We start from the raw sequence: 16372 nt of genomic DNA, 5'->3' as shown, positions 1-16372 counted from the left end.
ACAACGCTATTGTTTGAATTTTGTAATAAAATTGACAGAGCAGGTTACTTTTGATAGGAAACAAATTCTCAGCTCTCAGATTCTGTCTAGTCTGTCGGTGTCAGTGTCCTCTTTGCTCCATGATTTTTCTCAAAAAAAAAAGAAAAAGAAAAAAAAGTGAAACGTGTCAATTGCGTGAGTCTCACTCTGAATTTTGGTGTCCATTGACTGAGTTTACACTGAAAAAAATGCTGTTTTATGAGAGAAGTCACAGACAATTGCGAGATGGGTATGATTCAGTTTAAGGCACTTCTCATTCATTTCCATGGTATCCGCAAACAGTGATTGACTGTCACACAACTCTGAACAAAATTCAGTGACGTTCAGGCTGTAATGTGAATGGATATCAAGGCATACATGATTAAGTTAACTATGGTTTTTCCAATGGTAGAGCCATGGCCCCTTGTATCTCCCAATGCTAGAAACTTCCAGGCAGGAGTTTTGGAGCTGGTTGGAGCTAAACTCTGCAGGACAGTGGCCATCCAGTAGTGGAGCTTGACATGTGATGTAGTGAAACAGTTCTAGAGTTATCTAAGAATCTTAGAATTGACATTAACTGATAGAAAATGTTGTCTTTGTAAACGTTCTCTCAGCAAACTGGAGCACCAAACAGCATTCTTCTGATGTCATGGCAAATACATAAAGAAAAACTGGTTTTGATCATCATATATTTTGTTTATTGCATGAATCTTAGTATGATATTATCTAAATGATTCTGTAGTCAGGTTAGCTGTGCTCAGCTCTTCTGGACAGAAGGGTAGCCGGCAAAGACGGTAGTCCAGTAGTAAACCATGCGCGTTCTCAACATCTGCTTTACACTGTTCTTGTTCATACTGTTGTTGATGTCTATGTATTTGTGGCCAGTGCCGGCGAACTCAGGCCAGGCTACAGGAACACTGGACTCACCTTTGTTAGGGTCACTGTGAGGGAGAGAGAAAGAGACATTTTAGCTATCATTATGCACCACAAGTGACACAGGGGTTATTTTACTTAACTAAAACAAAAACAATATATATATATATATATATATATATATATATATATATATATATATATATATATATATATATATATATATATATATATATATATATATATATATATATATATAATATATAATATATATAAAACTTGTTTTATTTCAGCTCATTGTCAAAGCAACATTTCTTAAAGCAATACATTTGTTACTGTATTTGTTAATATTTGTTAACATTAGTTAATAAAAATACAGCTGTCCATTGTTTCTTCATGTTACTTCACAGTGCATTAACTAATGTTAACAAATACAAATTTTTATTTTAATGTATTATTAAATGTTGAAATTAACAAAGATTAATAAATTCTGTAAAAGTGCAATTCATTATTAGTTCTTTTTTACTAATGTAGTTAACTTATGAAAGCTAATGAAACCTTATTGTAAAGTGCTACCAAAATAAAAAATTAAAACTAAAATAAATATTAATAAAAACTATTCCAGGGGTGTCCAAACCTTCTTCTGGAGGGCCGCCGTCCTACAGAGTTTAGCCCCAAATTGCCTCAATACCCCTGTCTGGAAGTTTTTTATTAGTTATTCCTATTCTCGTCTTGAACATTGTGCGACTGTTGTTTTATTGTGCTGTATAAATAAACTTAACTAAACTAGTTATAATTTGATTAGCTGGTTCAGGTGTGTTTAATTGGGGTTGGAACTAAACTCTACAGGACAGTGGATCTCCAGGAGCAGGTTTGGACACCCCTGAACTATAAAGACATTTAAAAAAAAACTTGTAATACATATTACAAAAACACACAACAAAATTAACAGAGCACCTAAAAAATATGAGATGGGAGGAATAATTATATTTCAATGGTTGTGCTCTCTCTCTCAAATATTTTGCGTTACACCAAGAAACTCTGTGGGGAAACTTTTGGGTTTCCCTGAAAAACTTTGCATTCGCTCGCAAAACTTGTGCATTCTTGTGCATACCCCACAAGTTCCCACAAGGGAACGCAAACTTTTTGTGAGCGAATGCAAAGTTTTTCAGGGAAACGCAAAAGTATAGTGAAAGAACGCTGAATTTCTGTGAGCGAATGTGGAGACTTTCAGGGGAATGCAAATGTTTTGCAGAGCGATCGCACAGTTTCTCGGGGGAACGCAAAAGTCACTGCTCTTGACTTAAAAACTTTTTTAGCTTTAATAAGGATTAGTCTATATTTAATTTATAATTTATGCAGTGCAGATTGTTTGCTAACTTTATTCAATTTCTGTATATTTCCTACCTATTAGACAGGAAGGGCACAGGTAAATATGACATTTACTGTGGGTTTATGTGAGGATTGTTTTAAGTTCACTTTAAATTAAAAGTTGCTATATTTTTTGAAGCCTAAAAAATGTAAAAAAGTGATAGATTTCAATGACACTGTAATATTGAATGGCTATAATGTTTAAAATGGGGGGGAACAAATCAATTTCATTGAGACATCAGTAGCAGTATTAGTATCAGTGATACTGGCCTTCATAAATTAATAGATGCCATTAAACAAGTATTTAAAATACACTTATTTCTACATTAATTTGGAGACTCACTGTGAATTTACTACATAATAAAATATATTAAAAACGTATAAAACTTAAAGGGATAGTTCACTTTGAAATTAATTTTTGATATGTTTTAGCTTACCTCAAGGGCATCCAAGATGTAGGTGTCTTTGTTTCCGCAGTAGTTTCAATTTTGATATTTTTAGGTCAAACCGTTCTTGTCTGTCAGTCATATAATGCAGGTCGATGGTCACTGGCTCAAAACACAAGCACAGAGTCCAAATTAAAACAATTCTCCATCGTCCAAATGAAACAATTCCCCATCGTAAGTACACATTGATGGCCTAAGACACGAAACGAGCGGTTTGTGTGAGAAAACGAACAGTATTTATATCGTTGTTATCTCTTGAAAACAGCACACGTCCAAATGATCTGACGGCGCGGGCGGGTATAGATGTATACACTAGATGTCGACTTCGCTACTGCAGTTCATTGGAACGAAACCGTAGCCAAGGCGACATCTATGTATATATCTATACCCGCCCGCGCCGTCAGATCATTTTTAATTTGGACTCTGTGCTTGTGTTTTGAGCCAGTGACCATCGACCTGCATTATATGACTGACAGACAAGAACGGTTTGACCTAAAAATATCAAAATTGAAACTACTGCGGAAACAAAGACACCTACATCTTGGATGCCCTTGAGGTAAGCTAAAACATATCAAAAATTAATTTCAAAGTGAACTATCCCTTTAAGTGTTTTTAATCATGATTAATCAGAAAGAATGTGTGATTAATCTAGTTATTTTTTTAATCGATTGACAGCACTGATATAATTTAATTATTATAGTTGCCTTTACACATAAAAGTTGAATAAGATGAAGTATTTTAATATTGTAAGTATTTTTATGTTTGTATACCCAGTTTGAGCAAAATTGGTCCAGTAGGCAATCATGTATTTGGAGACGTCACGATGGCGAGGAAAGTAGCCCAAAGGAGTCTCGAACGGCTTCCCAAACACATACTGCAGGTCGTCAGCGTGATCGGCACCCATCCAGAGTGGAAAGACAGGTATGCGAGAGGGCTCGGTGAACAGGTAGGAGTAGGTTCGTGCAGATCTAATGGAGAAAAAAGGTTGTTTTAAGGTTTCTACTTTTCAGTTCACACTTTAGAGTTCAGTAAATAAGAAGATGAAGTCAGCTTACTTGGCATGGTCAGTGTGGAGGTACAGGGCCGCTTGGGTTGGCACCAGGAAGATGTAGTCCGTCTCAATGTCCACAACTGTTTTCTTAATATCCTTATCACTAGGGTTACTACCCCAATTGACCGTGTACTCCTGATAAGTTGCGACACCAGCGTTTTGTCCTCTAGCTTCAGACAGGGAAATCGAGAGAGCCCTGACATCTTCCCTGTTATAAATTAAAAGCAGTTTTTTATTTATTATGCCGTTGTTTGGATTATTAAAGGCCCCATGAAACGACTGGACAGGTGCAGTTTTTCTGCATAGGGCACATCAGTTTGTCCCTTTGTTGAAAGGCTAGTTGCCTTTAGCTTACATCATTGTTTTTCCAGAAAACATAAATGTAAATTTTTAAATGTGTATATTCCATACAGTAAAACACTGATAATAAAAAAATGTATCTTGAGCAGCAAATTAAGAATATTAGAATGATCTCTGACAAATTATGTGACACTGAAGACTGGAGTAATGATGCTGAAAATTGTGCTTTGCCATCACAGGAATAAATTGCATTTTAAAATATATTTAAATATAAACCAGTTATTTTAAATTGTAATAATATACTGCCTAGAACCCCCCCCCCCTTGGAAGTTAGCTAGAGGAGAGATGTCCTAGACAACGACAATGACAATGACTAATGTTAGAATTCTATTGTCTTGAATTTTGATATGGCCGACACACAACCAAAGAGATAACGTTCCGATGAATAAATAGCAAAGAAGAGGGAAAAGGAGAAGGAACGTGCAAAGTCCCAAGTTTACATTGGAAAAGCCTGTTTCAGGAAGCACGGAAGGGAGGGGGAGGAGATGGGATGAGGAGGAAGGAGGGTCGAGCTAGCCTCCGTTTTGTTTGACAATACTTCCAACGTCAACAAGAAGTGATGTCACCCAACATCGCTTAGCCTTAGAGCACCTTTAAACAACCATGTAGGAAGACACATCATGGCCATACTTCAGGATAACAATGTCAAGATTCATCAGGATCAATATGTGAAAGACTGGTTGAGAGGGAGCATGAAGAATCATTTCCACACATGAATTGGCACCTCTGAGTCCAGACCGTGAATTCATTGAAAGTCTTTGGGATGTGCTGGAGGAGACTTTACAGAGTGCTGGACACTTGCACTTTCAATACATGATCTTGACCAAAAATTGATGCTCCTCTTGATGGAAATAAATGTTGTGATGTTCTTTCCATCAAGAGGTGCATACATTTTTGGTCCCAAATATAATTTATTTTTATTTGGAAAGTATTTTCCTTAAGCTGCACTTTGTTTCTTCTTCTTGGAAAGTATTTTCCTTAAGCTGCACTTAGTTTCTTCTAGTTTCTACAAGTTTCTTCTTCTTTTATATACAGTGGGTACGGAAAGTATTCAGACCCCCTTAAATTTTTCACTCTTTGTTATATTGCATCCATTTGCTAAAATGTAAAGTTCATTTTTTCCTCATTATTGTACACACAGGACCCCATATTGACAGAAAAACAGAATTGTTGACATTTTTGCACATTTATTAAAAAAGAAAAACTGATATATCACATGGTCCTAAGTATTCAGACACTTTGCTGTGACACTCATATATTTAACTCAGGTGCTGTCCATTCCTTCTGATCATCCTTGAGATGGTTCTACATCTTCATTTGAGTCCAGCTGTGTTTGATTATACTGATTGGACTTGTTTAGGAAAGCCACACACCTGTCTATATAAGACCTTACAGCTCACAGTGCATGTCAGAGCAAATGAGAATAATGAGGTCAAAGGAACTGCCTGGAGAGCTCAGAGACAGAATTATGGCAAGGCACAGATCTGGCCAAGGTTACAAAAAAAATTCTGCTGCACTTAAGGTTCCTAAGAGCACAGTGGCCTCCATAATCCTTAAATGGAAGACATTTGGGACGACCAGAACCCTTCCTAGAGCTGGCTGTCCGGCCAAATTGAGCTATCGGGGGAGAAGAGCCTTGGTGAGAGAGGTAAAGAAGAACCCAAAGATCACTGTGGCTGAGCTCCAGAGATGCAGTCGGGAGATGGGAGAAAGTTGTAGTAAGTCAACCATCACTGCAGCCATCCACCAGTCGGGGCTTTATGGCAGAGTGGCCCAACGGAAGCCTCTCCTCAGTGCAAGACACGCATGGAGTTTGCTAAAAAACACCTGAAGGATTCCAAGATGGTGATAAATAAGATTCTCTGGTCTGATGAGACCAAGATAGAACTTTTTGGCCTTTATTCTAAGCAGTATGTGTGGAGAAAACCAGGCACTACTCATCACCTGTCCAATACAGTCTCAACAGTGAAGCATGGTGGTGGCAGCATCATGCTGTGGGGGTGTTTTTCAGCTGCAACTTAAATGATTTTAGCAAATGGCTGCAATATAACAAAGAGTGAAAAATTTAAGGGGGTCTGAATACTTTCCGTACCCACTGTATATATATGTGTGTGTGTATATGTATATATATGTGTGTGTGTGTGTATGTATATATGTATATATATATATATAATATAATTCTTTTACCAACTTTTAACATTAAATAGTACACTAACATGTAGATGGCCTCAAAGCTAACATAAACAAAAGCCACAAAACTCTGCTTTTCTGGTTCTCTGGTTTTATGGGGTCTTTAAAAATTCTCAAAATGATTCCAGATGACTCTTTGATGTAGCACACTTACGCAGGGGTGGACACCAGAGCATTGTTGACAGAGGGGACGTCAATGGTAGCAAAGATGTGGCCGTCCATGTCATTGACTCCAGCGATGTAGTCAATGTCAGCAGCATTTTGGAAAAGGGTTTCAGGCTCGCCGGGGATGAAGTCACCATCGATGACGGGGGACAGAGCCAGTTTGTGCACAATGGGATCTGGAAAAGATAGTCAGATTTGATCTTTTAACTTTGCGTTGCATTTACTGTGGTTTTCATCAGCAGTTTAACCATTTTAAAGGGATAGTTATTATGTCATCATTTACTCACCTTCATGTCTTTCCAAACCTGCATGACTTTTATACACTGACTTGTTCACTGGTATTCCCATTCTTTGTAATTATATAGAAAAGAACGACTAGTCGTGCAGGTTTGGAACGACATGAGAGTGAGTAAAAGATGACTGAATTTTAATTTTGGTTCAACTATGGCTATAGAAAGCATGTAAAGGGCTAAAACACAAGCAGCCACTCTGAATGTTCTTACCACTTGGAGATGTATTGAAGTCCACATTCCCAGCAAGAGTAACTTTCTTTGGATCTGCATTCTTCAGACATGCCACCATCCCACTATCAGTGGGACATCCTACCTTCTTTGCGATCTAAAGGTGCACACACAATTTTTTTTTACCCATATAGTTTTGAAGAAATAATTGTACCTTTAGAAATAAACCAAGTTGTGATATCTATTCATTAATTATTAATTGACAAAAATCATTGAAATGCCAGTCTGTATGTGAAACAGAACAGGTGACTTCACTAAGTAAACACTTGCAAGTGTACAGTAAAGTGTTTCGCAAAAGGTTGGGAATGAGAGTAAACAAACCCCTGAGGATTTTGGGACCTCTGTATATCAAATGCTAGTACTGTACACAATGCACCAGGTCTGTTTTATAATGAGTATTCAGCAATGTGGGACATTCATGAAGATGATGCTCACCTTCTCAGCAGATTGTCGGGGATTTCTGTTGACGGCCCAAGGACAGAGAGCAACACCACTCTGTGAGATAGCTCTGCGGACCAGGCCTTTGTTTTTAGGGGAAAGAATCTGTGCAGGATGGGACACACAACAGACCTTAGAACCTTCAACCTTTATTACCGAGGACCTCTTATAGTTTTCATACCGACAATAAACCAAGCCCTCACGCAAACCTGTTGCCATTAGATTACATCATTTAGCCAATTTAGGAGGGCTACTTCAACAGTTTGCAATATTGTGAAGACATTTTCAAAAATGACCTCATCCTAGCAAACATAGCCAGACCAGCACATGTACACATAGTCATGAAAATGTAATACATAAGCCTGCAAGCAGAATGTTTTTTATTTTATTTATTTTTTTATGTAGCACCTGGAAGTTTACGCTGGCTCCACCTGCTGACTCGCCAAAGAGAGTGATGTTGTCTGGATTGCCACCGAAAGCTCTGATGTTCCTGTGTACCCAAGCGATAGCGGCGTGCTGATCCCACAGGCCATAGTTTCCTATCAACCAGGACATGCTCTGATCATCATCAAGATCACAATCAATTGTAAGCAGATCTCTTGCTTTTATAACGGCCTTTGCTTATATGAAGTGGCAAACACGTAAGACCTCCTAAGATTATGGTAGGGTGAGTTACAATTGACTGTAACAGAGGAAGATTGGGAGCAGGTCTGGAGTCAGGCGAATAAGATCTCTGTCTGCAACAGAGCCAGATCTATTCAGGTCAGGATTGCACATAGAATGCACATCACACCGTTCCTTAGAAGTAAATTTGACCCAAGCAATTCTGCATTATGTCTAAAATGAAAGGTGGAAGTGGGACACTATATTCATTGTTTTTGGGATTGTTCTGTAATAAGGATTTACTGGTCAAAAGTTGTTCAATATATGAGTCGAATGTTTGGAGTAGAGTTACAGTTGAACCCCTTGCCTTTGATTTTAGGTCTTCCAAATATACTTTTGCCAAACAGATTCGCTAGACGATTATTTGACATCCTAGCCTTTGCTGCTTGAAAAAATATATTGTTATCCTGGATCAGTTTATATATATATATATAAATTATATATCAATAATTTGTTCCCCCACAAAATCTGTGTTCGCTTGCAAAAGCATTGAAACTGTTTTTTTTTACCCTTTAGGCTGAATTTTTTCCCTACCGTGATGTATCATATTTGTATGACTTGATATTCAAATGAAATTTACCAGGTGCGTCAGCATCTCCGCTGCTGAGGAATCCGAGGGCTCCGACACGGTAGTTGAACGTCACCACGATGACATTTCCTCTGTCTGCAATCTCCTGCCCATCATAAAGGTAGTTGTTCAAGAAGTTTGCACCCATCCCACCACCCATCAGGAAGCCACCACCATAGATGAACACCATAACAGGCAAATTGGTAGACACTGCAAAAAATGAGGTTTCAAGCCAGACAGGATAAATTTATACATTTGACTACATATTTGTTAGTGAACAAACTCCATCGCACACCTGCAATTGATAGGTGCGTAAGATAATGAGACCAACCAGGTGGATCGTTTCAACAGACAAGCAATTCTCGCACACTATCGTAACTTGCAAAGAAGTATTCTTTATTCACACAACGTTTCGGTCACACGACCTTCATCAGGAGTGATGAAGGTCGTGTGACCGAAACGTTGTGTGAATAAAGAATTCTACATATTTGTTAAAATGTTGTTCTCTAGTTCATCAAAAATTTAAATTCTGTCAAAATGTCCCCATCAAACACTGTCAAAACAACATTGGACCCCATTGACTTTCATTGTATGGACAAAAATGTTTTGCGCAAGTCATACAAGTTTGGAATGACATGAGGGTGAGTAAATGATCACAGCATTTTCATTTTTTTGTTAAACGATCCCTTTAGCTTATTTTTTTGTCTTGTGAATTAGAACAGGTTTGTGTTACCGGAATTTCCCTGAGGGACCCAGATGTTCAGGAAGAGACAGTCCTCAGCGCCCAGGACATCTTTACCGAGAATATTGAGCTGCATACACCTATTTCCGTACTCAGTGGCTTTCAGGACGCCTGTGCAGGTAGAGTCAGCAAGAGTACACTGTTAATTCACTCACTCACTCAATTTAGACCCTAGCTAGGCCTAATAACCAGTGCCTAAAAAGGTCTAGACAAGCTTGCACGACAGACAGGGATACACACCATCCCAGCCTTGGTGACGAACCGGCTTCGCCAGTCTGCCAGGTTTAGCAGCGAAAGGAATTCCCTTGAACACGTCCACATGGCGGAAGAGTCCAACACTATGACTCTTTCCCTGTACCATCCCTCCCTCCGTGTACACAGATCCCAGCTGTTCACAATTAAATTTGGTTAGAAATTGCAGCATAGCATGCATAGTATTTTGAGCATTTTAGCCACATTGTATGTAATTCTTTTTGCAGGAAAACCATAAAATACAAAATACTTTTCTATAGTATCAGGTTTAGATTTTTATTTAAAATACCAAGTTAAAATAAATGTGATAGGATCATATATTTTTTAATTATTGATATGGCGTCACATTATATTATGCTTAAGAGTTATATTTATGTTTAACATATTATTATGCTTAACGCTTCATTATGTTTATATACGTTTATTCGTTAAGCTTCATGTATTAATAATGTAAAGGTATATTGCTAAAGAACAAATAATCAAGTCAATTAATTAAAGTTATATCGATTTTAATTTAAATTGATAATGGGGTAAAATATGAGATGGAAGGAAAAATTATATTTCAGTGCTTTTTTTGTGCTCTACTAAAACTTTTGTTTTTTTTTTGTTTGCGAAACTGCAATGCAAATGCAGAATTTCTCTGGGAAAAGTAAAAGTTTTTTTATATGTCCCCTTATGGGGCTACATATTAAAGTTAAAATAGATACAATCTTAATTAACAGACTTGGGCCCGGTTCCCCGATAACGTTTGCGATTAGATCAGATGTATAAGAAATTAGTCCTATACACAAGAGCGTTTCCCGCTAAAATAATGCACACCCGAGGTGTAACCGCATTACCACTTCAATTTGTCGTCAATTATTCCTTACCAAATACATAAACATAATGAACTGTTAAGCATAATAACATCTAAGCATATCATAACTTACAGAAGCTGCATTTGCTGTCCCCAGGATGAGGGCAACAGCGATGAAAACTCCCAGCATCGCCATCATCAGATAGTGGCTACAAGTGTGGCACTGAAGGGAATTCTGTCCGCTTTTATAAACTCAAATGCAAATATATATCTGTTCCCAGTTGTTCCAAAGCCATATCTTACCCCAAAATATACTAGATTACACCGTCTATCTAGTGACAGGACAACATGTGTGAAGTTGTGTTAAACTCTCACGGAAACACATTTCTTTTTCCATTATAGAGAAATATTTATGAATGATAAAACATTTGTGCCACCTTGCAGAAAAGCGAACTAAAGACTGAAACCTCAGCATGATTTTAACAGCCTGCAAAGCTTAAAGGTTTCTCGACCTGTGCCAACCCTAAGCTATGGGATGGAGTATATGCAAATTTGTTGCATCCAGAGACAAACTTGTAAATTGAGGGAGATATTAAGCGTGACAATGAAACCTTTAATGAACTCAACTTTGGATTCAGAGGAATTGCCATTACAAGTGAACCTCACTTTGAACCCCAATTTTGCAGGAAAATTTGCATGCAAATTTATAATCCATGCACATAATAACATTATATGAATAGCTCACCTAAAATAAGTTAACTTGAATTTCAGTCTGTTTCTCATACAAATCCATTGTATGAATTTAAAAGACTTGAAAATAGTACACAAGTTGCATGGACTACATTAATGGTACTTTATTGGTGCTTTTGCTTCAAACCTCTATTTATATAGCGCTATATACTGCTCCAAAAAATTAAAGGAACACTTAATTGTCACAGTAAGTCACTTAATTTTGTCCAGTTTGGAAGCATAAGTGATTGCGAATCAGTTTCACTTGCTTTTAGGGCTGCATGATTTGGGGAAAATGTCATATTGCGATTATTGAGGTCAATATTGCGATTGCGATATAATAAACAAACGATTTCAAGAGTCAGCTTGCTTGGTTCTCAAGGAAAATGTAGACACAGATTACTGATAATGCTGAAATGTGTACTCAAACTAGTGACAAGAACTAAATGCACAGTGTTTTCAAATTAAAATAATATTTTTTACTAAATTAAATAATGACATCTTTGCATTACTGCAAACTTGTTATTGTCTCAATAGTACAATAGTATAAAATAAATGGAACAATAAATAAGAACATTTGTATGCTCATGAAAATAAGATACTTTGAACAGTCTGTCCAGACAAACAGGGACATTTAAGCATGATGGCGCAACATATGCTTTGTATAAACTCATTTTTGGTCTAAGTGTATTGTGATTGTCAAAACATTTGGTAACAGAATTTTAAGTTTATTGACAACTTGTTACAATGTTTACATGGTACAATGACTGGTAGGCTACTGATTTTATTATTGCTTGACACAAATTTCATAATTTTAATTCAAATCTTGTGATTTGATTCCGATTTTGATTCAATATCAATTAATTTGTATAAATATTAGATACAGTAGTAGATTATTAATTTTTCTCAAGAAAAAACAAAACTCACCTAATGCTGTAAAGATACAGAGACCCCTGTCAGCTAGTATTGTTATTAAAGGTTAAAAATAACAACTCAAAATAAATATAATGTGTTTTTTACTTGGCTATGACAACAGGGTTACAATATTTTAATGATATAAGTAAAAATATAATAAATATTTAATATAGTGCACAAATTTAGCTAAATACTCCTCTCTCTATATTAGCCAGCTAACGTGCTATCATCAAATGGCTTTCCTGGTGTAAATGTAACATTATGTGACATATTGTTCTCCAGCTGTTTTATTGACCTCTTTCCGCGGTTGAAAAACACTGATTGATCAATATTATGTATGAGGCATAACATTTCGGTAATTGTACTGTATCTTTCAACACACTTATTGTTCATATTTGTATATTTACTATTAACTAGTAAAGACTAACGGAAACGGAGGTGCATTGAACACCCTGTTCTGATGACGCAAGAGTTCTTCCTTTTTTGGCCTATACTGGCGCTTGGAACACAACCTTGTTTTTCACAATGTAAATTCAAACATAAAAATGGCTGAAGACAACTATAACAGAAATAAATCACAACCACAATTATGTAAATTTGAAATTAGCCTACTTTACCTTTGACTTTTAACTCCAATGCAACATCCACTTGCTCTGGCTAAAACAGCAACTGTCAGCCCACACATACACAGACACGGGCATTCAAATGTGAGGTATTTAGGAAAAATGGATAAGAAATAGCTTTAAAACCATGTCAGTGGGTATTAGATTATTTGTCAATATCTGTTCTCAAAATAGTAGTATAGTAATATAATAATACCCTCTTCTTGAACTGCCACCTTACCGTGGTGGAGGGGTTTGAGTACCTGAATGATCTAGGAGCTATGTTGTCCGGGGCTATATGCCCCTGCTAGAGTCTCCCAAGGCAAACAGGTCCTAGGTGATGGATCAGACTATAAGAGCGGTTCATAAACCCTTTATGAGAGAATCAAAAACGAGGACCGTGACGTCGCCCAGCATGGCGCAGCTGGGGCCCCACCCTGGAGCCAGGCCCGGGGTTGGGGCTCATATGTTAGCGCCTGGTGGCCGGGCCTCCCCCCATGGGACCCGGCCGGGCTCAGCCTGAAGGAGCGACGTGGGGCATGGCCGCAGGAACTAGGGGTGCTGAGGGTGCTGCAGCACCCCCTGATGACAGCTGTTTTACTACATCGGAATTTAAGATAACATGACTTAAAATAACTTTTTGTTTTTCAACATGTTTTTTGAGAACACCTTCTACCTTTATGAAATTACTCTAAAGATATTTCATTTTTATATATGTATGAATATGGTTTTATGACTTTAAAAGAAATTTATATATCATAAGGCAAAAGTCGATCTCGCATGGAGTGAGTGGCGTGACACTGGTTGAGGACCAGCATCTCAGAACTGATATGACACTCATTTAATGCATGTGAAAAAACGAAATAAGACGCGGCGGGCTGGTGTGGGTTTGCTTATAGCCCCCCAGCTCGGCCACCATGTGTTGGAGTTCACCCCGGAGGGTCGCTTCCCTGCGCCTTCGGGTCGGGGATAGGTCTCTCACTGTCGTGTGCACCTACGGGCCGAACTGCAGTGCAGAGTACCCGGCCCTCTTGGAGTCTCTGGGTGGGGTGCTGGAAAGTGCTCCGACTGGGGACTCCGTCATTCTACTGGTGGATTCAACACCCATGTGGGCAGCGACAGTGACACCTGGAGAGGCATGATTGGGAGGAACGGCCCCCCGGATCTGATCCCAAGCGGTGTTCTGTTATTGGACTTCTGTGCTAGTTACAGCTTGTCCATAACGAACACCATGTTCAAGCATAAGGGTGTCCATCAGTGCACGTGGCACCAGGACACCCTAGGCCGGAGGTTGATGATCGACTTTGTAGTCGCTTCATCCGACCTCCGGCCGTATGTCTCGGACACTCGGGTGAAGAGATGGGCGGAGCTGTCAACTGATCACCATCTGGTGGTGAGTTGGATCCGATGGCGGGGGAGGAAGCTGGACAGACTCGGCAGACCCAAACGTACTGTGAGGGTCTGTTGGGAACGTTTGGCCGAGTCCCCTGTCAGAGAGATCTTCAACTTCCACCTCCGGCGGGGCTTCGACTGGATCCTGAGGGAGTCTGGAGATATTGAGTCCGAGTGGACCATGTTCTCCACCTCCATTGTCGACGCGGCCGCTCGGAGCTGTGGCCATAAGGTCTCCGGTGCCTGTCGAGACGGCAATCCCCGAACCCAGTGGTGGACACCGGAAGTAAGGGATGCCGTCAAGCTGAAGAAGGAGTCCTATCAGGCCTGGCTGGCTTGTGGGACTCCTGAGGCAGCTGAGGGGTACCGGCAGGCCAAGCGGACTGCAGCCCGGGTGGTTGTGGAGGCAAAAAATCGGGCCTGGGAGGAGTTCGGTGAGGCCATGACCGAAAGAACAAGATCCCAGATACAGGTGGCCGAAATGAGCTTTCTCTGCAGGGTGGCTGGGCGATCCCTTTGAGAAAGGGTGAGGAGCTCTGTCACTCGGGGGGAGCTCAGAGTAGAACCACTGATCCTTCACATCGAGAGGGGACAGCTGAGGTGGCTCGGGCAACTGTTACGGATGCCTCCTGGATGCCTTCCCAGGAAGGTGTTCCGGGTATGTCCCACCGGGAGGAGATCCCGGGGAAGACCTAGAACACGCTGGAGGGATTATGTCTCCCGGCTGGCCTGGGAACGCCTTAGTGTCCCCCCGGAAGAGCTGGAGGAAGTGTCTGGAGAGAGGGAAGTCTGGGCATCTTGTAGGCGGTGGTGTCCATTCTGGAGACAATGGTGTCCGTGCAGGAGACGGTGGTGTCCTTTCCAGAGACGGCGGAGACATGTCGGAGACGTGCCTGAGACGGTGGTGTCCATTCTGGAGACGTTGGTGTCCGTGCCGGAGACTTTGGTATCTTCCAAAGATTTGAATTTTGGCACAATTTTGTCTCTATAGAGTGTTGATATGGCATCTAGTAAATACACTAAGTTTCGTCATGCTAGCATGTGTGGAAGTATTTAAAACAACGGTGTTACAACTAGCCCCGTGTTAGGTTGTGCCCCGCTCTCCCCTATCCCTGGGGGTACGTAAGGTGACAGAAGGGGGTACGCGAACAAAATGCTGAGTTTTGCGTTCATTTAATTCTACCCCACCTTAAAATAACATTAAAACTGAGCATGTATTTCTAGCAGGTAAAATGCTTTAAATACATGACATCTGATCACCTTCCTGTACACCTCATCTTTTGTAGTCAAAACTGACTGCATTCACTCAACAATGCTGCCTTTGCTAATCGCGCTAATTTTTTTCAACAAAATAATAGCTCCACGAAAGCCACAGCAGAACAGCAGCACACAGCAGTGTTTGTGAATGAATCTACGGCTTTGAACAAATTGTGAGAGTCAATGCATCAATGATTCATAATTACAGCCACTTGCTTCCTTACTGATTGAATGATTGACTCGGTGACTCACTCATAAAGACAGTAACTTGCCACCACCTAATGGCGTTTTTAATTTAGTATTTAAAAGCATCACTTCGTTTTTTACAATCATTGCATATTTCTCTATTGAATTTTTTATTTTATTTAAAGCGTTATTTATATTATAAAGGAATTTGGACAGGTAAAAAATGCACTGGAAAATCGATTTAAGGGGGCAAATATTGCCCCTTCCTGGTGTGATGCCCAAAAGGTGTGATTGCAGAGAGGGGGTACACAGAAGGATGTTAAAAGCCTTAGGGGTACGATACTCTAAATAGTTTGAGAACTTAACTGTACAAATGGTAGCTAATGTTTACAAAAATGTTTTATTTTTCGGTTTGGTTGTGTTGTTTTCTTTTGATGCATTAGAACAAAGTGTGAAGAAAAGCCCTGACAAAAAGTTTCAAAACGTAAAGAGTAAGAGATGTTCGGTTCACGACCACGATCTGTCACGTCACATTTACAACGCTATTGTTTGAATTTTGTAATAAAATTGACAGAATCTGAGAGCTGAGAATTTGTTTCCTATCAAAAGTAACCTGCTCTGTCTAGTCTGTCAGTGTCCTCTTTGCTTTGTGAATTTTCTCCAAAAAATTTTTTTTTCATTCTCTGAGAAAATGGATGTGTGTGTGAGAGCATGTGAAAAGTGTCAATTGCGTGAGTCCCCAACCCTGCCCTCTCTGCTCAGTGTCGGTTGTCTTATAGCCAAAATATTGCCATATACCAGAGGTAAAAAATTTTCTGGCCACCAGTTCAGTGTCCG

General features: G+C 39.4%; 1 protein-coding gene across 1 annotated transcript; it reads right to left on the bottom strand.

Annotated features, from left to right (window-relative positions):
- Positions 1-697: 697 nt before the first annotated feature.
- On the bottom strand, positions 698-10653 carry LOC308706160 (bile salt-activated lipase-like; the record flags this gene model as incomplete). The annotated part of the gene is made up of 11 exons (XM_081391559.1): positions 698-959; positions 3479-3676; positions 3764-3967; positions 6464-6650; positions 6978-7092; positions 7431-7538; positions 7842-7972; positions 8677-8874; positions 9398-9517; positions 9647-9794; positions 10588-10653. The coding sequence occupies 11 exons, from the start codon at positions 10651-10653 to the stop codon at positions 776-778; spliced, it is 1659 nt and encodes a 552-aa protein (XP_081247685.1). The 3' UTR covers positions 698-775.
- Positions 10654-16372: the final 5719 nt, after the last annotated feature.

This window comes from Scardinius erythrophthalmus (assembly GCF_964197995.2).
Source record: "Scardinius erythrophthalmus genome assembly, chromosome: 17".
Taxonomy (NCBI): domain Eukaryota; kingdom Metazoa; phylum Chordata; class Actinopteri; order Cypriniformes; family Leuciscidae; genus Scardinius; species Scardinius erythrophthalmus.
This window is presented reverse-complemented; position numbering and strand designations above follow the sequence as displayed.